Raw genomic sequence first — 23364 nt, 5'->3', positions numbered from 1 at the left:
GCTACCTTGAAGTATTGCCCCTGTGTCCTGCCACCCTGCCTTGAAGCCAGCTGATTATAGACTGAAACCTCCACAAACTGTAAGCTAAATAAACCTTTCCTTCCTTAATTCTGGGCGTTGGGTATTTTGTCTCAGCAATGAGAAAAGTAACTAAGACAACATGTTTAAGGCTAAGATCCAGTAGTCTGACGTATAAAACACCTGCCTCTGTGTCCTGTATCTTCCAGTTTGTTTACTGTTGAATTGAAAGCAGGTAGGATGGAGAATATTCTTTTTTTCTTCATGGTGAACTTTTGTTAAAAATTTCTAGGTTATTGTTGTTTTTATATTGTGGCATTAGGGGTTGAACACATGGCCTTCATGCTGTATTACATTCCTAGCCCTTTTCAGACAGGGTCTCACTAAGTCACTAAATTGCCCAGGCTGGGCTTCAATTTGTGATCTGATTGGTCAGCCTCCCAGAGTGTTGGGATTACAGGTTGTGCCATCATGTCTGGCTAAAAAGTTCTTTAAAGTACTGGTTCAAGTCCACAAAACTGTCTACTGCCTCATAATGTTTACTTCTAGTGATTTTCTCCTTGAACAAATTAGGCCTCCACTCAGTACAGATTCTTTTAATCTGGGTGCATTTTGAATCTCTTTACCATTGGCTTGTATGGGAGCTTTTATATTATCTAAGCAGCCGTGTGTGTGTGTGTGTGTGTGTGTGTGTGTGTGTGTAAGTTATACAAAAATTAGAGTAAGCAAGACAGGTGACCTCTGAAGTGCTAATGTGGTACAGCTGTCCTGTGGGTAGTGGATATTAAATTGTTTAGGTCACTGATCCTTTGTTGTTCCTCTCTGTGATCCCAAATTAGAAATAGACTCTGAAGGACTAGCACACTAGAATTTAAGCTTTGTTTTTATTTTTGTTTTTGGTGCTGGCAGTGGAACCCAGGGCTTCATGCATGTTAGCCATGTACTCTACCATTGAATTTCTCCCCTAGCCCTGGATTAAACTTCTTAATGGCAGAAATTTTACTCACTATTTTGTCTCCAGTATTTAGAGCAGTAGTTCCTTATATATATCAACTGCTGTATAAATATTTATCAGTTGAATGAAATAAATCCCAAAATAAAATAAGTAAGGACTTATGTTTTCAAATCCAGATATCCCCATATTAACACTCCTATCTCACAAAGCCACTCTTCCACTTATTAACAGTATGACCTGGGGCATGCTACTTGATTTTTCAGAATTGATGTTTCATTAGTGGTACGATGTGAGCACTGCTCACCTTGTTGGATTGTTATGAAGAGAGCATGAGATGGTGTACACGAAACTCCAGCACAGTGCTCTTGTCCTAGCAGAATGGACAGTTGGCAGATGATCCTTCCTTGCTCTTTTTCTTTCCCTTCTGCATTTGGATTCATGTGTCCTTGTTGGAAAACCTCTGTCCCTAATTTGGGTCTCGATGTGAGGTTGAGCCACAAACCTGGTAAGTGGCTGTCTCCAGAGGCTCCCTTCCTGAATGTGGCAGCCTCCCCTCCCCCTCCCTATCCCCATCACCCAGAGATGCAGTCACTTCCTCTGAGTTGGTGTAGTTGAAGTCCCTGGTCAGTTGCTGTGTTACCTTTATTCACATTTCTGATTTGTGAATAAGATCCATCAGATTTATTTCTTTTGCAAGGATTTCATGACTTGAGTCAGAGTTCAGCAGCTGTATGGAGCAGCTCATCTAACAACTTGTGTTTTGCACATTTCCTGACCATACTTTGTTCCAGTGCTGGCCCTAAGTGCCTTTTGTTGGAGCTGGCTGCTGTTCCTTGCCCAGCTGACTTCAGATAAATGATAGAGCTAAGTCCTCAGCCAGTTCATTGCCTTCTCTGCTGGGTTAAACTTGTTTGTCCCTTAAGGTCTTACCTCACAGAGATGCCAGCTCAGATCAACAGCAGGAAGTAGACATGTGTAGGATTTGTCCAGCAGATGTAAATTGCAGTGGGATCCTGCAGAGCACCCATGAGAAGTGAACAGGTGGCTGGCAGGCGTAGGGTGAGCCTCCTACTTCCCATGCAGTAAGGTGTCAGGCCTTGCCCGTATACTGAAGGTGCCAGAGGTGATTCAGACTTCCATGTAATGTGACCTGAAAATAGCTTGTGGAAGTACTCTGTTTAGAATCTTGCTCATTATACTTTGGAAAACATTGGAGTGTGTTTCTTTCTGCCAATAAAGGGACAGCTTCTGGACAGTCATTTCCGAGGGGCAGGCAGCAACAATCCTGCTGCTGGAATGGGGCTGGAGATTCTGCTGTTGCCAATGCCAAGACCAGCTGGGCAGGCCAGGACCCATCTGTATGATCACATTAGATTCTCTAGGTGGCTAGTTGGCTGTGCTGACTGGTAGTCAGCTGTCTGATATTCTAATAAATACCTGAGATAAGCAACTTAAAAAGAGAAAAGGTTCATTTGGCTCAAAGTTTTGCTCACACAAAACTGTTTAGCTTATGATTGTTTAGCTCATTGCTTTTGAGCATGGAGTATGCTCACCACTGGATCAGAATGTGAAAGAGCTGGAAAGAGTTACAGGGAAAGGAGCTGGGATCCCACTGTCCCTGACTTCTCAAAAGTCCACCTCCTAAGGTTCCATGTCTCCCAGTAGTGCCTGGGCTGGGGCCTGAGCCTTTAGACATGGCACTGGGAGAAGCTGTGCTGGGCTGCAGCCCTGGCCAGGTCTCTTTCAGGAGCCCTGCTCCCTGTTCATCTCTCATCCCTGCATCATCATCTCTACTCCTACTGGAGCTGCTCCTGTCAGGCATCCAGGACTTTGGTAATGAGCAAGGAGGATACCAGGAACACATAGCCTGCCTAAGGGTGGAGAGCTCTATGCTAGGAATGGGAAAATTGAGCTCTATGTAGGGTTTCTCTACTCCTGGATATTCCTGCTGGTTCCATTGAATACATTAGTCTAATTCCACTGTTGATTATAATAAAAGGTAATTACTTGATCTCCGATCATCTGCATAGAAAGTGTGTTGGAAAAAAATAAACAGATTAACAGATATAACAATAATAATAATAGGAAGGACCACAGCTTTCATTCCTAGCTTCTCCACTTGGTCAGCTTTGTAATCTTGGCATAAAACTTTCTGTACTTGGGTATCCTTGTGTTCAGAAAGAGATGTGTGGGCCTCTGCATGATCTCCCAGGTCCCTTCTACCCCAGCAGTTCCATTTCACTACTCAGATTGCTGATCTTTGGGATGGTGACCCTGGAGGGTCATGGAGGACCACTCAGCCGCCCCAGCCTGACTGCTTCCCTTGGACTCTTGAGCCTTATCTTCTGTGTCATTGCCAGGAGCTTTGTCTTCCTGATTTCTGTTCATTCCTGCTCCTTCGCATTTGTCCTTGTCTGCCCTGAACCACTGGTTTTCTGTTTCCTAGTGCTGTCTTTGCTGGGCTCTCTTCTGGCTTCTTTATCCTAAAATCTTCTCTATCCTGAAGTCTTTATGCATGTTGACAGATGTCTTCCAGTCACTTCCAGATCAGAGTCTTAGGCTTCCTCCTGAAACCAGATTCCGTTATGGCATCCTTTGCTGTGTCACTAGATCCATCTTTCTGGCAGTCATTCAGATACAAGTGTCACAATTTTGAATCTTGTTTCTTCTTGGAATCTACTTCCTCTGCCTTACCCTCCCATTGAAAGTGTCTCCAGGGTTCAGGGTGCACCTCAGTGGTAGAGTGTTGCCTAGCACATACAGGTCCTGGGTTGCATCCCCAGCTACACACTTGCATGCGCATGTGTGCCCCCCCCACATAGTTTCCAAATCCAGCCCTCCCCCTTTGTGTTGTATATTCTGTTTCCCTATCATCTGCTACTGCCTCCACTAGTTTGGTATAGAGGAGATCATTGCCATGACCCCGTACTGTCCTTACCTGCTTTTGCTAATCCATCTTTCATGCTTTTGAAAGGACATACCTATTAGCTAATGGTTCTTCCCATCCACTGTGGCCAGCCTTGCGTGTACTGTACTTGACTCTCAGAACCACTTTCTGACCCTCCTACCAGCCTGCATACTGCCCCTGTCCTTCCCACAGACATTCAGCCGTTCTGTCTGGGAGCACAGCTTTAGACCTGGGCCTTCACTTAGTGACTCTCTCCTGTGGTTCTGCTGCTTGGTAAATCCGTTCTGAGTGGGTAGGAGGAGGATCTTACACTTTCCTTTGGGCTTGGTGTTGCTACCCTGCCACTTTGCTCATTAGTCCTGGAGCCTGTTCTAACCAAGAAACCTTTAGCCAAACTAAATCTTTCTGTACATGGCCACAGTTGGCCTCCCAGTCTGTTTTGTCTGGCACGTCCAGTGGCGCAAACTGGCTGGCACACAGTAGGCACACAGTCACTTTTGATGAGTCATGAACATCCTGTTGCCTATCTACTCAGTGGTAACCTGGACTTGTGGTTGGTGACAGCCTTTCTTCTTCTGGTGTCTGTCTTGAGTTGTCAGTCTGTTTTTCCAATTCTTCTCAATTGAATATATCTTGAACAAGTGTTCTGAAGTGGGCTTAGCAAAGCTTTGGTACCTATTACATGGTGGATAGGGACTTGTGGACACATCTTTCCAACACAGCTTCCTTTCACGAAGTCCAGGTGCTCCATCTGTTCCCTACTTGGGCTCTGTCATCTGAGAAAATAAATGGGCAGTGATTTGGAGTTCTGGTGCAGTAATAACCACAAGATGTTCACATTCTTCACTTAGGTGTTGAACCTGCCTTACAAGTGAAGGGGGAGAGCCGAGGTAGCTTCCTTGTCATTCCTGACAAGGATGACAGTGACAAGGATGTTACTTTCTGGGGTGAATTCTTCACCTGACTTCTCTGTGCAGTGTCTGTCCTAAGAGATACCAGAGACAGTGTCATTGAATCAGCATGGTATAGGGCAGTGCCTACGGGGTGATAGTGCGCAATCCCACACCTCAGATGGTGTAATTGGAACATGAAACATTAACTATGTGTTGTGATGGTGTGGTTTTCAAGTTTTGTAAGTCTATACTACCACTATTACCGGGGGTTTATTTGGTGTTTGTACTTTGCATTCCTAGCAATTGAACCTAGGGCCTTACACTGAGCTACATGCCCAGCCCATGTTGTATTTTTAAATTTTTATTTTGAGACACACCCTTGCTAAGTTTATGAGCTATCCAGACTGAGCTCAAACTCTCCATCCTCTTGCCTTACCTCCCAGACTGTTGGGATTACAGAATTGCACTCACACCCAGCCTTGTAGGGGCTTAGATTTTCTTGTAAACTTCCAGATGCAGCACTGTTTTACTTAATCTTAATATCACATTTTACATACAGTTTAAACTAAGTTAGTTTCTCTCAGCTTGAGGTAGTTTCCACTCACCTCCCGACACTGCTCCTTGGGCACTGTTGGTGAACTGTAGTCAGACCAAAGCCCTGTGCATGAGGGATCCCTCAGATGGCCTTGCCAGCAGAAGGTCTCCTGCCAAGCGGTGGCACATCCTCTCAGCCAAGAACCCACATATAACTTTGGCCCTCAGACTCTTTAATCTTAGGCTTTATTAAGCCCACAGGAATATGGAGAATAAATGGCTCCCTTGAAATGAGGGTAAGAATTTGTTGGCATAGTAGCTAAGTGTCAGGAAAGACAGCTATTGATAGTCATCAGGGTTTAGAGTACTAGCTGCATCCTTCTCTCTGAAGGTCTGGGGCAGTTCCCCATCAGCGAGGTGTAGAAGATATTGTGCTCTTCCTCCTCACTAGGGGCTGTGTGGACACCCCACCTGAGCCTGTCCCCTGGTGTCCCCCTAAGATGATGTACTTCTGGCTTCTGGGTCCTTATCTTAATCTCAGCCTAGGAGCTTGCTGAAATTACAGTGAGTCTCAACTTTCATATAGTCTGCTTTAAAACAGCCCAACCCACACTTCTGTGTACAGTGGTACCTTGGTTCACGAACTTAATTTGTTCTATCATTTTGGAACATTTGTGTTTGTACTGGAAAAATGGCCATGGATATGTTTGTCATCTGATGCAGAGTTTGCAAGCAAAAACAAAATATTGTGAAATGCTTCTGTTTGTGAACCATATTATTTGCAAACAAAAATATTTGTGAACCAAGGCACCATTTTATATCCTGATACTCTTTAGCAGTTTGTTATCTGCCAGAATGGGTCTTTTTGTGCATCCCAAAGGGAACAGACTGTTGTGTTTTTTTGTTTGTTTGTTTTGGTGGTACTGGGGATTGAGCTCAGGGCTGTCACGTTGAGCTATATCCCTAGCATGCCCCCTCTGCGTTTAATTTTTCTGAGACAGATCTTGCTAAGTTGCCCAGGTTGGGGCTGAACTTGCAGTCCTCCTGCCTCAGCCTCCTAGATTGCTGAAATTAAAGATACGTGTCACCACACTTGTCTGTGACAAACTTCCCAAGTTATCATGTGGCCTCGCTCCCGCTGATCAGTAGCTTTGATTCAGTAAGACTGTCGTCCCTATCTGCGGGGTTGTAAGTGCATTTGTTTAGAGTTTTATTATACTTGGCTTTGATTCTTTAATAAAAATTAGTAACACAAAAACGGAGGTGCTTTGAAGGAACATTGGGCTTTAGAAGGTAGTAATACAGTTGAGAAAAAAATGGAGGGGAGCTCCTCAGACGTGGGGAAAACAGCATCTCTGACTTCATTTGGTCGGTAGCTAGGCCTGAGAGAATTTATTGGGTCACATAGGAAAATAAAGAAAATAAGGGAGGAGCCAGGGATAAAGCTCAGTGGCACAGCGCCAGCCTGGCAAGCACGAGGTCATGAGTTCGATTCCCAGTACCAAAAAGAGACAGAAAATACAGAACTAGGAAATGTTGAAACTTTGTGACCAAAGCCTGGGTTTAAAAAGGCAGGTATAATTCAGAGTTTTGTAGTGGGTCCTAATGTCCTAATCTAGAACTCTGATGGCATGCACTTCTGTGTGTAGCTCTTTCTTTCTGCTGCGCTTTTAGGAAATGCTGACCTGAAAGTCTTTGCAGAGCATGCTTGAACCCTCTCTGTCCATGGGCTGCTGGTGTGTGCGTGTGTGTATTTGCATGTGTTTGTGTGAGGGATATGTATGTGTTTGTGTGGGTGTGTTTCTATGTTTGTGTTTGTATTAGTGTGTTTATATGTGTGTGAGGCATGTGTATATGTGTGTTTATGTGTGAGAAGTGTGTTTGGGTGGTCATACAGAGAGGGCTTAGTTTTCAACCTCTCAGTATTGTTTTTACTTTCTATTTACTTTTTTCCCCAAAAAACCAAAAACCAATCATACCATTCACTTGGCAGTACATCATTTCCATCCTTCTGAGTGAAAAACTATAAACTTGTTATTTTTAAGGAGCTGCCTATTATAATGTGGATCAACCATAATTTGTCCATCCATTCCCTTACTGTTGACTTTCACTTTATTTCTTTTCTTTTGTTTTTTTTTCTTGGTTTTTTTCTCCGGTACCAGGAACCGAACTCACGACCTTGCGCTTGCCAGGCAGGTGCTTTGCCGCTGAGCTAAATCCCCAGCCCCTCACTTTATTTCTAATTAGTTTATTCCATGCTATGCAGAAGGTATAATATCCTTATATTTGTGTCACAGTGCTCTTGATTTTATAAACTGGAATCCCAAAGGTGAAGCTAATGGTTAGAACAATTTTACAATTTAATAGATATCTCCACAATACTGTATTTTTCCAAAAACAAGACCCATTTTTACTCCTTCCAGCAATGTAGAATAGTGCCTTTCATTCCTCATTTTAAATTCTTCATGGCTGAAGAGATGCATTTTCTGACTACTGGTGAGCTTGAGTAACTTTGTATATAATTGATCGCCACTTGAATCTCCTCTTCTGTGATTGCCCCTCCTAATCTTCACCTGTTTTTCTACTACGTGGTGCTCTTATTGCTCTCTAAGTGCTGTTTGTCTATTAGGTATACTTACTCTTTGGCATTTGTTTTGCGGGTATTTTCCCCCAGCCTCTTTACTTTTGTTTATTGTTTCTTTTACCATAAAAAAAAACCCTCTTCTTCTTTGCACTATTTTTCTTTATGCCATGTAGTTTTCATTACATAGCACTACTTTTTTTCTGCTAAATGTATTGCTTAGTTGTGGAGCTTTTTTGATATTAATATGAATGGGATTTTTTTCCTTTTCAATTAGATAAGCTGACAGAGAAAAGTTACTGATTTGTATACATCTGTTTGGTTCTTTTTTTTTTTGGTTTTTCTCTGGTACCGGGAACCGAACTCATGACCTTGCGCTTGCCAGGCAGGCGCTTTGCCACTGAGCTAAATCCCCAGCCGCTATACATCTGTTTGTTTCCAGTCAACTTTCTAAACACTGCAGTTTTTAGTCTATTGAATTCTCTAGGCATATAGTCACATCCTCTCCCAGTAAGGATGGTTTTTTCTCTGTCTGATACTCCCATTTTTCTCTTCTGTGGTACAGTTAGCTGGGATTCTCTTAAAGCCATTAAACTCTTACAGTGTAGTAACCATCCTATCTTGGTTATCAGGCCCTTGTTGGGTCTGAGCTGCAGATGGCCAAGTCCCAGTCACTATGTGTCAGGGCCTTCCTCCTCTACTATCCTCACATGGGAGAAGCTCTGGATGTCAAGTGGCCTCACTGCAGGGTGGCACAGGCTGCCTCTTTCCCTGCTAGATTCTGAACTCTCTAGAGCTCCTTTCTAGACACCTTTTATAACTTGCAGAACTTGCCAGGAGACTCAGCTCACTGTAATACACAGTGAACTGTCTGAAAGGTTGAAGGTCTCCCCACTGTTTCCCCACTTCTTCCTTGAAGCCAGCTCGACCTTTTTGAGTCTGTCTTATGACCATAGTAGTCTCTGCCCAAAGAGCCCTTCTCCCATGCTCACCTGCAGAATTTAGGCTCTTGAGCCTCTGGATGAGGGGAGTCCCCTTCTCAGATTTTATCAGTGTAAACTTTACCTGGAGGGCTTGGGATACTGTGATAAGACTTGAGAGTTTTGCATTTCTGAGTTTGGATGCTGTGGTCCAGCTGTAGCTGATGACCTCGTGGATGCAAGGTGCAAAGCATTTTTGATTTTTGCAGGAGTGGAGGAGGTCACATGAAAAGCTAGAATCTAGTGGGAGTCAGAGTTCTACTCATGTAGCCAGGTCCCCTTTATTCTGCCCGAGGAGCTTTCTGCCCAGGCCTCTTCCCTTCACCAGGAGTGTGCACCAGCAATCCATGCATTTCAGAAACACACAGTAGGAGATTCTGAAATGAAAAGCGCTTCCTAGGTGTAGTAAAAACTCACTCCTTTTCCACCCTTTCAGCATCTGCACTTAGATACCTTCATGAAAACAGAATCATCCATCGGGATCTAAAACCAGAAAACATCGTTCTGCAGCAAGGAGAGCAAAGAGTGAGTGACCCTCAGGATGTCTTGAGGCTGCCCCAGGAGGTGCCTGGTAGAGAAGGAACTGCTCCATAGGTTTGTTTTTATATCCCCATTTCCTTGAGTCATGCTTTGATTCTCTGGCAGTGTTTTGATTTGAAACAAAATTCAGCAAAATAGTTGTTGCTGGTAGACTGAGGTAAGTTTGAATGGATCACAGTGTTGGTTGCCTACATTATAGGAATCTGATAAAATAATGTTTGCTGTTCTGCCTCTGCCCTCGCCTCTGGGATTAACACTCCTTGGCAACAGACTTTGTTTTCCATTTGTTTTAAGAGTGTTAACTTTTGATTCTAAAATGGAAGTCAGTGTACAGTGATTGTGGATATGGGTGAGGGGAGGCCCTCAGAACTGGTACCTGTTCATCTTGAGCCCAGTCCTGCCCGGGTTTCCCCAGAGCTCTCAGCGATTGTCTTGAGGGGTCCCCTGAATAGGCGTAGTGGCCACTGGGGCTTACCCTCTATGTTTGTTCATCAGGGGTGATGAGCAAGGCCCAGCTGAGTAGAGTGGACTAACTCAACTCCAAGGTCACTCATCCCTCCTTGTAGCACTTCTGTCAGCAGCATAGACCCAACCCATGACTGTGACAGGGTCATCTTTGTTCCAGGGCACACTCATTCTTGCTAGTAGTTGCAAGATTCGAGGACTCTTTCCTAAGAAGGGGCTGACTGGGTCTCTCCTAGTAGATATCAATGCTTAGGGCTCCTGAGTGCTGGTGTGTGGCCTGTTAACATTGGCCTCCCTGTAATGACTGGAGGCAGAGCAAGACAAAGCATGTACCTAGCATCTTTACAGCATGCATTTTCTCTTGCCTGGAGCCGAGGGCGTTCTCCTTTGTTATCTGCCTCCTGTAACCCTTGGGAATTTAGAAATGTCTCTGCCCTGATGGAAGGACAGTGTATTCTTATAACCCTTAAATTTCTACTTCCTTTTTTTCAGTTAATACACAAAATTATTGACCTAGGATATGCCAAGGAACTGGATCAGGGCAGTCTTTGTACTTCTTTTGTGGGGACCCTGCAGTACCTGGTAAGAAGTGGAATTTGTATGTTTGCTTATTAGTTGCTCTGGTGGCATGTTTGTGGTGCCCCCCTTTACCTTACCGTCTCACATCTGACTCTTGTTGTCTCCATGGATGTTTCCTGAAAACATAGGAGTTGTCATGTGAGCTTGTTGTAGAACCATAATTCACTTGAATGAACAGTCTCTGCCAACAGATGCCATCTGGAAGGATTCCTTGTCTTTGGCATCAGAAGGGCTGTGCTAGTGTCCTTACATAGATCCTGCAGTCTAGCTGTGCCTCAATATTTTATCTGGAAATAAAGGGATTTAATTTGACTCACACTGGTCTAGAGGCCACATGATTTATAAGGCTGAGCTCTCCTTTCTGTTACCTTACATCGCCTGAGGACTGGGCTTCTGTTTGAGTCCCTCATTCATTCAGGAATATGGACCAAGTATAATCTGTGTGCCGAGTACTGGCAAGACCTTGGCAAAGAAGATACGAATTTTCCACCTCTTCAGGATGTTAGAGATTGACAAGAAAACAGGCATTGCCGTGATAGCCATAAAACTCAGAAAAAGCACTGGGCACTCAAGGAATGTTTGTAGGAGGACCTGGTGTAGCCCACACCCTGCAGGATGAGGAGGTGAAGGGGCTGGAGAGTGGAGGAGGCAGAGGTATAGAGGAAGAGGAGGTCTGGGCAGAGGGATGGTGTATAGGAAGACTTTGAGAGTGTGGCTGGGCCCTGGAGGAAGGAAAAGAGGGCCTGGAATTGAAGCTGACGAGGGAGGCAAGGACCCTTATAGCTGGGCTAAAGCTTTTAGGCTATGTCACACTGAAGGGCTTTACCTTGGAAAAGGCCCAGGCTCTGAAAAGACCACTGCTGGCACTGTGGAGAGTGCCCTGTCTGGACAGGAGTGAGTAGTGACCATGAGGGGAGGAGGAGGTCACTAGCGCCTGCAAAGAGTGGTGCAGGGATGAGGCGCTTGGCAGAGCACTCTCAGAGCCATCGTGGGCTGCTTGCCTGTGACAGTGGCCAGTCACATTATGATTGTAATGGGGTCTACAGTTGAAAGCTACTGGGCCAGATGGGCTTAAGCATGACATTTAGTTCTTAAATAAGAAAGGACTTGATGACTTTTTGTGTGTGCTTGTATTTCCTGCCTATCCTACCAGCTAGGGCAGTGGGCAACTCCTCTGTGCAGGGAGGCATCCCAGTGTCTAGGTCAGGTGTCACTACATGCATTCTTCAGCACCCCTGGAATCCCTGCAGCTCAGCAGCAGCTTGCCAAAGCAGCCCTACACTCTGCCCAGGATGCCGAGTCAGATTTTCAGACATCTATCCCTAGGCAGACCCCTGCATTGACTGACCATCCCTGCACTTCTCTGGGTTTGGGCTCCCTGGCCCTTGTGTAAGTGTCACATTTCCACAGTAACCATGGCCGGTCCCATTGGCTCTGTGATGGTCCTCTCTGGAATGGGACTGCGCTCAGCTGGGCCATGTCACCATACTAGGTTACCCCAGCTCTCTCCACCGTGACGAGGAGTCATGACTTTAGCTTTTTCCTACCTGATTGTAAATATCCCATGCCATTGCATGGGTCTGCCTTTAATGCAGCTTAGTAGCATTTTCTCTGATGGCACTAAACTGTCTTCCCATCTCTACATGGCACACAGGACTGAGCACTACCCTGAGTTAGTTTTCAAAACTCCTAAAATGATGCCATCCTTCAGCTGTGTGTGTATGCATGCACTGGGGATGGAACCCAGGGCCTCACATGCTAGCTATGTACTCTCCCACTGAGCCACATCCCTAGCCCCTAACCATCATTATCAAAGGGCACTGAAGCACACGTGTAGTACACACAGCAGGCCTTAGGTCATATCAGCTGACCTGACTGGCCACCTCCTCCCAAGTAGCCATACCATCCCAGGATGGAGCCCAGAGAGCATGGGCCCTGGCAAGATGACTGCTACCCTTCCTGACAGGATGTGTCCCTGCTTTTGTGGTTGCAGGCCCCTGAGTTGCTGGAGCAGCAGAAGTACACAGTGACTGTGGACTACTGGAGCTTTGGCACCCTGGCCTTCGAGTGTATCACTGGCTTCCGGCCTTTCCTCCCCAACTGGCAGCCGGTACAGTGGTGAGTGGGTGGGGGAGCTGTTAGGGGAGAGAGCAGCTCCTCTTATCCTTGTCATCTTCCTAGTCCACCGTGTGCCTCAGACTGCCTGAGCTGGCTGTACTGTCCCTGGGAAGGAGGCCCAGTAGGACCCATGTATGAGCGCCACACACCCAGGAAAACAGTGGCTATTAAGTAACATCTTTAAGTAGGTAGTAGATCAGTGTCATTTGCTCTGTACTCATTAACAAGTCAGGACCTTGTTCTAGCACCTAAACGGGAAGTGCTCTGTATTATAAACAGAAGTAAAGGTCACGTGTGCAGACAGGCCAGACAGCTGTTTATGTGAAAACTTACCACTGACTAATTTCACTACACTTGAATATAAATTTTTTGAGTCTTTTTTGGGGGGGAGAGGTATCAGGAATTGAACTCAGGACCTTGTACTTGTCCGGCAGGTACGGTGCCACTGAGCTATATTCCCTGCTAAATTTTTGTTTTGAAAGTATAAAGAAGTGGCTTAGAATGTGAACCTAAGAAATTATTTAAAAACTATTTTCTAATTTAAAAAATCAAAGGATGCAGTTAAGGTTTTCAGAAACCACTCTGTTAACTTTTTCCTTTTTTGAGATAAGGTGTCACTAATTTGCCATCCCTGGCTTCAAACTCAGTCCTTCCAAGGAAGGCCTCAGCCTTCCAAGTAGCTGGAATTATAGGCATACACCACCACACCTGCCTTTTATTTACTAATTATAAAAATAATGCATTTTTTATAAATATAAGTTAATCATCACAGAGTACATGAGGTAATACATACGTTAATTACTTCATTCTACAACATGTAGAAAACATGTGTATGAATATTCGCAAATTATGGTGTTGTAAATGATAAACATACAAAGTTTTTATTTATCAATTAAATAAGGTACTGGGGGAAAAGAAAGTTAACTCTTACTGATATGGATAATTTAAAAGCTAATATTCCCCCAAATCAGTTTTTTTTTTTTTTTTTTTTTTTTGGTTTTTTTCCGGTACCGGGAACCGAACTCACGACCTTGCGCTTGCCAGGCAGGCGCTTTTGCCGCTGAGCTAAATCCCCAGCCCCTCCCCCAAATCAGTTAATCTTTAGTCAAATTATTCCTTAAGAGGTCACACTAATTTAAATGAGGCTGCTGTTGCTCAGAATTTTTTTAATCCTACTTTTTTTTTAGAGCATTAATAAGTTTGCAAGTTTTATAAATTTCAAAAGTATAAAAAATGCATAGTGAAGTCTTGTACCAGTCTCTCACCCTTATGGCCTCTTCCCCTCAAGTACTTGGCACCCTGGTTTTTATGACATTTTATACCCATTCAATCAAATTGGCATATATTATGGATCCTCCCCCTTTTTACACTAGTGGTAGCATTGTATGAACACTGTCTTGCAGATGTCTTTAAAAGATTTCACAATGAGAATTTCCTTTAGAGCCAGTTTATACCACAAAAAATCCCTTGTCTTGAGCCTAAAAATACTGCACAGTTTAATCACCCCTCAGTTGTATCAGACTAATTTTATTTTATATTTTTGGAAAATATGGAAAAAGTGAGCAAGAATCACATATATAATAAGACAATCTGGAAACAATTACTGTGAACATTTTTGAGTGTCTCCAGACTTTCCAGTGTGTGTGTATGTGTGTACGTTTTACATATTTTTTTAACGTTATTATGTGCACTCTGATGTAACCTGCTTTTCAAACTATTACTGAATGTTTCTGTGTTTTCTGTATTACTTGGAATGTCTGTAATTCCACTGAATTGCTATACTTGTGCCTTGTGGCTGGAAGCTTGAGTGGTTTTCAACTTTGGTTTCTTAAAATAACACCTAGAATAACATTCTGGTAGGGAGATCCTTGTGCACCCACAGTTATTTCTCTAGGAAAAGTTCCTAGGAGTGGAATTAACAGATGAAAGAATATACATCCTGTAAGGGCTTTGATGTGTGTTACACTGCTCGCCCAAAGCAGGCATAAATATGCACCACTTCTCACCACGAATTGCCCACACTGGCTGGTCTTTCTAAATACCTTTCTGGAAGTGGTAAAAACATTAACTTTTTAAAGGACAAGCATTTACTACATGAAAATGTTTATCAAAATGAATAAAGTGTGAGTGACCTGGGAAATCAATTCTAGGAGAAAGTGGTTCCCCAAGAGCCTGGGCCTAGGGAATGCAAAGGTGTGCCCAGCAAGGGCAGAGAGCGCCCTCCTGTGGCAATTACCACCGAGAGGGCACCACTGCTTTAGCTGCAGAGGTTCTGGAACATTGGAGAATTAGGTAATTAATTAATTCATGGTCACACTTACTGATCATAAAAGTAGTTCCGAATTACTTGTACATCTGTAGTGGTTTCATTTAACCAAGGGATTTATTGTAACAAGTTCAAATGTTAATCTTTTCCATGATTTCTAACAAGATGAGTTAAAATCCATAAGAACTAGAAGAGCCAGTGCTGCTTAGGAATATATCACTGATGGTTGAGTATCTCTGTAGTGAGCCTGCTGTCTGCAGAATCTTCTTCCTAGAACTTCCCTCAGAGGATGTGGGAAGCCAGGAGGCCACTGCAAGTTGGCTACTCAGAAACCCAGGAAGAAGTAGAGCCTCTGCCACTGGCTTTTTCTGTGCCTTAGACAATTTTGTTAAATATTTCCCTCTCCATCTAAGGAAGTGGTAGAAAGGAATTTCAGGGCAGAGGCAACTTGGGTTTTATAGTTCTATTGCAAAGCCACTTTGTAATCCATTTCAGGACTAACCTAAGCAACATGTGTTTTATTTAGTGTGCCCTTTTCTAGCTTCCCACTTCCAGGCTAAGTTTTCTGTAGCAGAATTTTCCTCTTTAGTTAGAAAACCGTGGGCCTGACTCCCCCATCACAATTTCTCCTGGAGTTGTACCCAGCAGCCTTTGCTGTGTGGGGCTGTTCTGTGTGGTCCTCATAGGCCAGGTCCCTGCTTGCCAGTGACACTTGGTCAGGACTAAAGCACTTTTTATTTGAATTTCCCAACTCTTTTGGGAAAAAATGTATTGGTATATCAGGCAGAGTAGAGAGAACACCAGATTTTGAATTTGAGTTTTCATTTCTGTCACTCTCTAGTCTTGTGACCCTAGAGAGATGACCTGATCTTCATTTCCTCACCAAGTGGCAAATTGCATGGGGTTTCATAGCAGCAAAGAGAGCCAAGCACATAGTTTACCACATTTATATTGTTGTCCTTGTTATCAGGAAAGCTGGAAGCCATTGAGTTTAAAATTTTTTCTCTTCAAGTTTTACTTGAGGTATGCCAAGAAGTCCTTAAGTCGGGAAAAGTAAAAGTTCATTTATCCTTAGAAAAAATACTTCCCTGTGTATACTTAGAGGGAAGTACGTGTGTGTGTGTTTCATGCTTATTTCATATGAGTGTGACATGTATGCAGGATCTTGGTTTGGAAGACCTAATTCTACTCTCTGTCGAAACATGAGCACTTGTATAGATGAAATGGAAATTAGGGAAAGGATAATACACAGGGGTCAGCAGTATTGTCTGCAGAACTCAGGACATAAAACAGTCTCAATGGGTCTACTAGGTTGTCCTTTAGAAACATACTCAGGTATACTGCCCTTTGTTGTTGTTGTTGTCTTGGTGAGTCTGACATAGCCTCTACACCACTAGCTCCAGTACCCACCATTCTTAAACTCTCAGAGAAACCTGGTATCTCAGTTACCTTCTTGCCACTGAGACAATACCCAACACCCACAACTGTAAGTAGGAAAGGTTTATTTTGGTTCAGTTTTTAGTGGTTTCATCACAAGTCCTGGCAGAGGAAAGACAGGTCATGGCAGGGCAGCAGGAAGCAGAGAGAAGGGTCACGGGAGGAGGGAGATAGATGGACCCTTCTGGGCCATGCCCCCAGTGCCCCACATTAGTGGATTAATCCACCATGAATGTCACATCCCCACAATCCAGTCATCTCCCAGAAGTCCCTGGGAGTCCTTCTCCAGTCCTAGGTCCAGTCACCTAGAGGCTTTGGGGAGCATCTAGATAAAAACCGTAACTCCAGGCTGTTGACCATTATTCCAGAAGATTAAGTGTCCGTGGGAGGGATATCCTGAGTGTTCTGTAGAATTATAATGTCATGTTACAAAGGGAAAGGACTCTTGACCACTGAGTGCACATACTTAACAGATGGCTCATTTGCAGGCATTCAAAAGTCCGGCAGAAGAGTGAGGTAGACATCGTTGTTAGTGAAGACTTAAATGGAGTAGTGAAGTTCTCAAGTTCTTTACCTTACCCCAACAATCTGAACAGGTAAGGCCCAGTCATCTAACTCTTGCCTTCCTTTTGCAGAAATGCAAATCTGAGGTGATAGCTGGTAACTTTTAAGTAAGACTGAGAATTTGTCATAATCCATCTCACATATAGATTCCTTTCCCTCATCTCCGCAGAAATCACCTTTTCATTTCATTTTTCTTTTTATGGTGCTTGAGGTGAGACCAGTCTTGGCCTTTTAAAGATAGGAGTTACACCTTATTTCTCCTTGCACTATTTGACCTAAAACTGTGTCATAGTCAACAAGTAAATCTTCAGTCTAGTCTTAGATCCACAACATAAGCAGGTAATTAATTTACCAGAATTGGGTCACATGACAAAGGACATTTTCAAGGCGGTCACACATAATTGCATTGCATGGGTAATGAGGACCAGGAATATTTGAGGGTGGGAGAAGTTCTATGTGCAAGGACTGCCTGTGCTGGAACTTCTGGGGAGGTTCTGAAAAGATGTGTAGAACATGAGCAGATGAAGAGGATGGAGGAAGAAAATGCAAAGGGTAGAGGTTGGGGCAAGCAGAGGCTTGCTAGTGAGGCAGAGTAGCTGTCGAGACCTCGGGGAAGGATCTGCGGCCTCCAGGAGGCAGATTCGAGGCCAGGAAAGAGTTTGAAGTTTGCGTGTGCACCCACCAGATGCTCCTTATGGGCAGGACTAACCAGCCTGGCAGTACAGGATCTAGCTCAGCAGGCCACCTTTCTTGCAGCAGGGACCAGTTTCATGGGATATAGTTTTTCCATGCACTGGGTGGGGGTGGTTTCAGGATGACTGCAATGCAGTATTTCCTGTGCACTTCATTATTATGTTAGGTTCTCATAAGCTCACCACCTAGGTCACTCTCATGCGGTTCACAGGAGGAGTCAACTCCCTGACCTGACAGCAGTCACTCAGGAGATGGGAGCCACTGTAAATCCAGATGGACCTGTACTTGTTCCCCTACCACTCACCTTCTGTTGTGCAGCCCTGTTCCTAACAAGCCACAAACCAGTACTGTCAAGGCCCAAGCCTGGAGAGCCCTGGTCTAGACTGTGTGGTGCTGCACCCCACCCCACCCCTGGCTGCAGCGCTGGGGATGGAAGCAAAGGCACCCACCATGCATGCTGTGCAGTGCTGTGTGTACCCCTGAGCTGCCTCCCAGCCCCAAGGGGCACATTAAAGCCTCCTCGAAGGTCATTCCTATGCAGCCAGCAGAGATCAATCTGCTTGCCAGTCCATGCTTGAAATCCCTGCCTGGGAAGAACTGTTCTAGTGGGAGGTTAGGAAAGAGGGATAAGTACCAAATAATTAAATTGGTTGGTAGCATTTTGGCTCTTTCTGTGAGATCTGTCCATTTTCATTTTTAATTGTTATGGCTGCCCTGACAAGACAAGCCCCAGGCCACACTGTCACATCTGCCTGTGCTACAGCCCAAGCCTGGCAGGAGGCATTGCCCCTTACTCTGCTCCTGTTCTTAGTGTGCTGGCCGAGAGACTGGAAAAATGGTTACAGTTGATGCTTATGTGGCACCCCCGGCAGAGGGGCACAGACCCCCAGTATGGGTCCAATGGCTGCTTCCGGGCCCTGGATGACATCTTAAACCTGAAGGTGAGCACACAGCCTAGGAGGCCCCAGGAACAGTGGGACAAGAAGGAGATATGTAGGACAAGCTTGCCATGCCTAGGTGGCTGAGTGGCAAGTAAAGGGTCCAGGGAGAGCCTGTCTCCACAAGTAAGAGGATGGCACCACTGAGTAATTAACATTGGTGGCCAGGCCATTGCAGTGGATAGACTGGAATATTGAAGACTGGAACACAGGAGCCCGGCTGCTTGCCTCCCTTTCTCAAGTTAGGACTTAGCCTTGTGGGGCTGGGAAACGGGAGTAGTGGAGGATATTGGTACATAGATGGGCACCACTGTAAAGCCTGTGCTTCTCCTAAAATCTGCATTGTATTGCAGCTGGTTCATATCTTGAACATGGTCACAGGCACCATACACACCTACCCAGTAACAGAAAATGAGAGTCTGCAGAGCTTGAAGGCCAGAATCCAGGAGGACACAGGAATCCCAGAGAAGGACCAGGAGCTGCTGCAAGAGGCAGGTCTGGCCTTGATCCCCAACAAGCCTGCCACTCAGTGTATTTCTGATGGCAAAGTGAGTACTGGCTACTTGCATGCTTCCTTGCTGTTCTCTGACTTTGTCTCGTAGGAAACGAACCACATGGTCTGATTGCTACTTTACCTTGTGAAGCAGTTAAGCACACAGTGCAGGTGCCTGCTTGTTGCTGTAAGATGTACTGTGGAGTCCCCTGTGTGCCCCACTAGCAGACAGATATCACTCCATGATTGACTTGTTCCTTCCAGACCATGGAGAGTGGCTTTCATTTGACTTTATTGCTGAAATGGTGCTCTGCTCTTTTGAGTCAACAAAAGCCTTTTATAATTATCCCTGTACACTGAGCTAAGTCCCCATGTAGATTGCAGCAATGTAGATGAAAGCGCCCGTAAGTCAGCATAATGGATGGAGTTAACATAGGAGAAGCAGTCACTGCGTAATGAAGTAGACAGTGAGTTTCGTGGGAGAGGCAGTCAGAATGAAATAGAACACGAAGCATTGTAAATAAGGTTTAGCTTCAGAAAACTGGCATAAAAGGAAGTATATGTGGAATCGGGAAGAAAAGCATCATGTATGCTCTGTACCTGTTGGCCTAAGATGATACTCTTGGTAACAGCAGAAAATGCTCTGAAGCTGCTTAGGATTAGTTGGAAAAGGGAGGAGTTAGATCCACTGGATCTCATTCTATCGTTATCTCTTTGCAGCCAAACGAGGGCCGCACTTTGGACATGGATCTTGTCTTCCTCTTTGACAATAGTAAAATCACCTATGAGACTCAGATCTCCCCACGACCCCAACCTGAAAGTGTCAGTTGCATCCGTAAGAGCATCACATCTTCAAAAATGATCAGTTATGATACTTGGGACAAGGGAGGTTGTGAGCAGGGAAATCTGTATACTCGGTCCTTAGGGTATGGAAAGAGTGACCCAGGCACAGAGGAGAGAGGTTCTCTCAGTTAATGTCACTCTCAGAGCAGAGAATACTGCCTGCCAGCCTATTAGCCATTGGATTTATTTTTCAAGCTGCATTTATATTTTAATAATTAGCATGTATACATGATATTTTTTAAAACTCAAAAGGTACATGAGAATGAACATGTAACAAGAAAGATATTAGTCTTGGCCTGCTTCCCCTACTAGTGAGTTCCCCTCCCAGGAAAAATGCTGCTGTGATATTCTCAGGTACCCTTCCAATGCACTTTCTCCTGCACAGATGGTGATATCATACAGCATATGCTGCTCTGTTCCTGCCCTTTTGAATTAGAAGTGTTCTCCAGATGTTTCCACCATTGGTGCATATAGAACTGCCACATTTTAATGACTGACAGTTTTAATGGCTGACAGTGTCCCATTGCATAAGTATTCCCAAGAACATTTTAATGCCTCTGCCACTCCTGTGTCCCCACCCACACCCACACCCACACACTCAGAATAAACAGATCTTAGAGATCTCCAGCCTTCCTGCTTATTTAATCATCTTCAGTACTGCTGGCCAGTATTGCATTTTTATAGAATTTAATAATACTTCAGCCAGGCGTGGTGGCGCATGCCTGTAATCTCAGCACTTGAGAGGCTGAGGCAGGAGAATCGTTGCAAGTTCAAGACCAGCTTGGGCTACAAAGTGAGCTCAAGGCCAGCCTGAACTGTATAGTGGGACCCTGTCTCAAAAAAAACAAAATAATAATAATAATAATGCTTCAAATGTCATAAATGTTGAGTTTCTATTGAAAATATACGTAGGGAGCCAAGGGTGGTGGTGCACACCTGTAATCTCAGCTTTCTAGGAGGCTGAGGCAGGTAGATCAAGTGCAAGTTCAAATCCAGCCTGGGCAGTTGAGCCTTAGGAAGATCCACCTCAAAATTAAAAATAAAAAAGGGCTGGGAATGTAGCTCAGTGCAAAGGCTTTGTGTTCAGTGCTGAGGGATAAAAAACGTATAATACCTGACAAGTTCTGTGATAGTATAGGAGTTAATAGTTTTTCAGGGGCTAGTGAGTGGCAAGGGAGGGTGTGGCCTTTTGCAGGAGAGTCATTCTCTGACAGTTGCTTGTCTCTGTCCACAGTTCAGGAGCCGAAGAGGAATCTCCCTTTCTTCCAGCTAAGGAAAGTGTGGGGCCAGGTTTGGCACAGCGTCCAGGCCCTGAAGGAGGACTGCAACCGGCTGCAGCAGGGACAGCGAGCTGCCATGTACTGTGCCCAGTGTGCTTGACTTTGTTTAGAATTGCTTGGTGGCTTTGGCCCTTGGGAGGTGGCTGAGGAAGGGACCAGAGGCAGCTGTTTTGAGAGATAAGAGAGAGACACTGGTTTGGACGGAGGGAGGTGGTGAGGCTAGGCCAGCTGTAGGAGGCCCCTTCTACCCCACAAGAGCCTAATGAGGTGAGTGTGGTTAGCATGTGGTATAAGAGTGTAGACCTGAGGGTTGGGTGGGCCAAGCTGTGCGCAGAATTTGGACTTCAGAGAAACTCATTGTAATTTGGGTTGGCAAAACTCCCCTGATTATGTAGGGAACTTAGTGACTCTGTCCCCAGTTAGGACAAATTTAAATTATTGGCCCTTTATCCAGCTGGTGTAGAACCTCATGTATCACCAAAGGCCAGGAAATTGTCCTTATGGTTATAAATGGCTGCTTTAGTAATAGGAATGGTGGGTGTTATTACAGTGAGGACCTCCCTTGACATTTAATGGGGTTCTGTTATTGTAGGAAATGGTATTGGATCCCAGAGCTGTCCAGCATTACATTTCTTGTGGTCTCTGCAGGATGAATCTCCTCCGGAATAACAGCTGCCTCTCCAAAATGAAGAATTCCATGGCCTCCATGTCTCAGCAGCTCAAGGCCAAGTTGGATTTCTTTAAAACCAGCATCCAGATCGACCTGGAGAAGTATAGTGAGCAGACTGAGTTCGGGATCAGTGAGTATTCCACAATGAATTTAAGAGACCCTTTGTTTTTTTCTTTTTGAGGATTTTTTTCCTCCTGTTACAATAGAGTTGCTTATTTCTGTTTTGGTTTTCTGGTATTTTTATTTTGTTTTCATTTGTTTTTTCCCCAAAATTTTTTTTCCAGCATCAGATAAACTGCTACTGGCCTGGAAGGAAATGGAACAGAAAGTGGAGTTGTGTGGGCGGGTAGGAAACTCAAACTTGGTTTCTGTATTTGTGGTGTGGGTGAGGCTTCATTCTTGTCAAACACTGGCTTGGTCTTTGGTGTCTGAATTCAAGTTTTCCTCACTGTCCACTTAGACTGTAACTGAACGTTCTGGAAACAAACGGAGAGCACACCAGTGACTCTGTGTACCTGGCAGAAAAACAAGCCCCTGGGCTCCAAGGCTTCCCCACCACCTTCCCCTGTGCCCTTGGATGCCCTTCCCTGTGTCCTGATGTCTGTTTTGATAATAGTCCTGGGAGATGCGTTCATGCTCAGGGTGGATATCCTACAGATAGTTCCTTAGCCATAGACGGGGGACTGTGCTTCTCTCAAACTTTGCTTTCACACACATCATCTTTGAAATAACAGGATCCAGGCCTCCCCATATGGATTGGTATTGAGATGGACAAATTAAGGGGGGACAGAGTATTAATGTGCATTGGCTATCTTTTCTGTGCCAGATATTTAATCCCTTGAATGGCTCTATTAGAATCCTATCTTACTGAAGCACAAAGTGCAGCTCACAGATTAGGTAACTGCCCAAGGGTCCCACAGCTAAAAGTGGTAGATGCAGGATCCAAACTCAATTCTTTCTGATGCCATAGTTCACATTCCTTCTGGCCAGTCAATTGAGAATGTCTTTGGAGCTAGGAGAGTCTTCCCCCTGCCACCCTTGGCAGATGTTGCCTCTCAATATGCTCTTTTTACATCAGTTGACATTAGCACAGCCCTTTCATTAGGAGAACGAGGTGAAGTGTCTGGTGGAGCGGATGATGGCCCTTCAGACTGACATCGTGGACTTGCAGAGGAGCCCGATGGGGCGCAAGCAGGGCGGCACACTGGATGACCTGTGAGTGCCCCTGGCAGAGTTCTGTGTGTGTGTTGGGATAGTCCCAGGAGGCTGTGGTACCATGCTGCATAGAGCCTATCCCCTGGTCAGTCATCTGTGTATGTCCCAGAGATGAGCCAGGGCAAATCATGTCAGTCTGAACCTTAGTTTTCAAAGCTATTAAGTGGCAAAGAAGCCCTGCTGATCTCACAAAGTTGTAAGGATCCATTCGGATAATGCACTTGAGAAACAGTTCGTAATCTATAAAGACTATAAAATACAAGTGGCCTTTACCATCCTATCGGACATGCCTGCTTGGTCTACCAGGTTTTGAGGCTCAAAGAGCAGGAATTGTTATAGAAAGGGAGGAACCTGGCAAGCATAGGAGTTTGGACATGGACACTGTCCATTTGAG

General features: G+C 44.7%; 1 protein-coding gene across 1 annotated transcript in view; it reads left to right on the top strand.

Moving 5' to 3' along the window:
- Nucleotides 1–23364, top strand: part of Ikbkb (inhibitor of kappa light polypeptide gene enhancer in B-cells, kinase beta) — a 46683-nt gene that overhangs the window by 15380 nt on the left and 7939 nt on the right. The window contains exons 6-16 of the mRNA XM_005410510.1: nucleotides 9306–9394; nucleotides 10367–10456; nucleotides 12447–12571; nucleotides 16763–16870; nucleotides 18343–18472; nucleotides 18823–19017; nucleotides 19683–19797; nucleotides 21040–21163; nucleotides 21734–21885; nucleotides 22040–22101; nucleotides 22861–22970. Coding sequence (XP_005410567.1) covers nucleotides 9306–9394; nucleotides 10367–10456; nucleotides 12447–12571; nucleotides 16763–16870; nucleotides 18343–18472; nucleotides 18823–19017; nucleotides 19683–19797; nucleotides 21040–21163; nucleotides 21734–21885; nucleotides 22040–22101; nucleotides 22861–22970 — 1300 coding nt within the window. The remainder of the gene's footprint in view (nucleotides 1–9305; nucleotides 9395–10366; nucleotides 10457–12446; nucleotides 12572–16762; nucleotides 16871–18342; nucleotides 18473–18822; nucleotides 19018–19682; nucleotides 19798–21039; nucleotides 21164–21733; nucleotides 21886–22039; nucleotides 22102–22860; nucleotides 22971–23364) is intronic.

The sequence above is a fragment of the Chinchilla lanigera genome, unplaced genomic scaffold (genome assembly GCF_000276665.1).
Source record: "Chinchilla lanigera isolate Chin_1 unplaced genomic scaffold, ChiLan1.0 scaffold00135, whole genome shotgun sequence".
Lineage (NCBI taxonomy): Eukaryota > Metazoa > Chordata > Mammalia > Rodentia > Chinchillidae > Chinchilla > Chinchilla lanigera.
The sequence above is the reverse complement of the archived record's forward strand: the minus strand, read 5'-3'. Positions and strand labels throughout refer to the sequence as shown.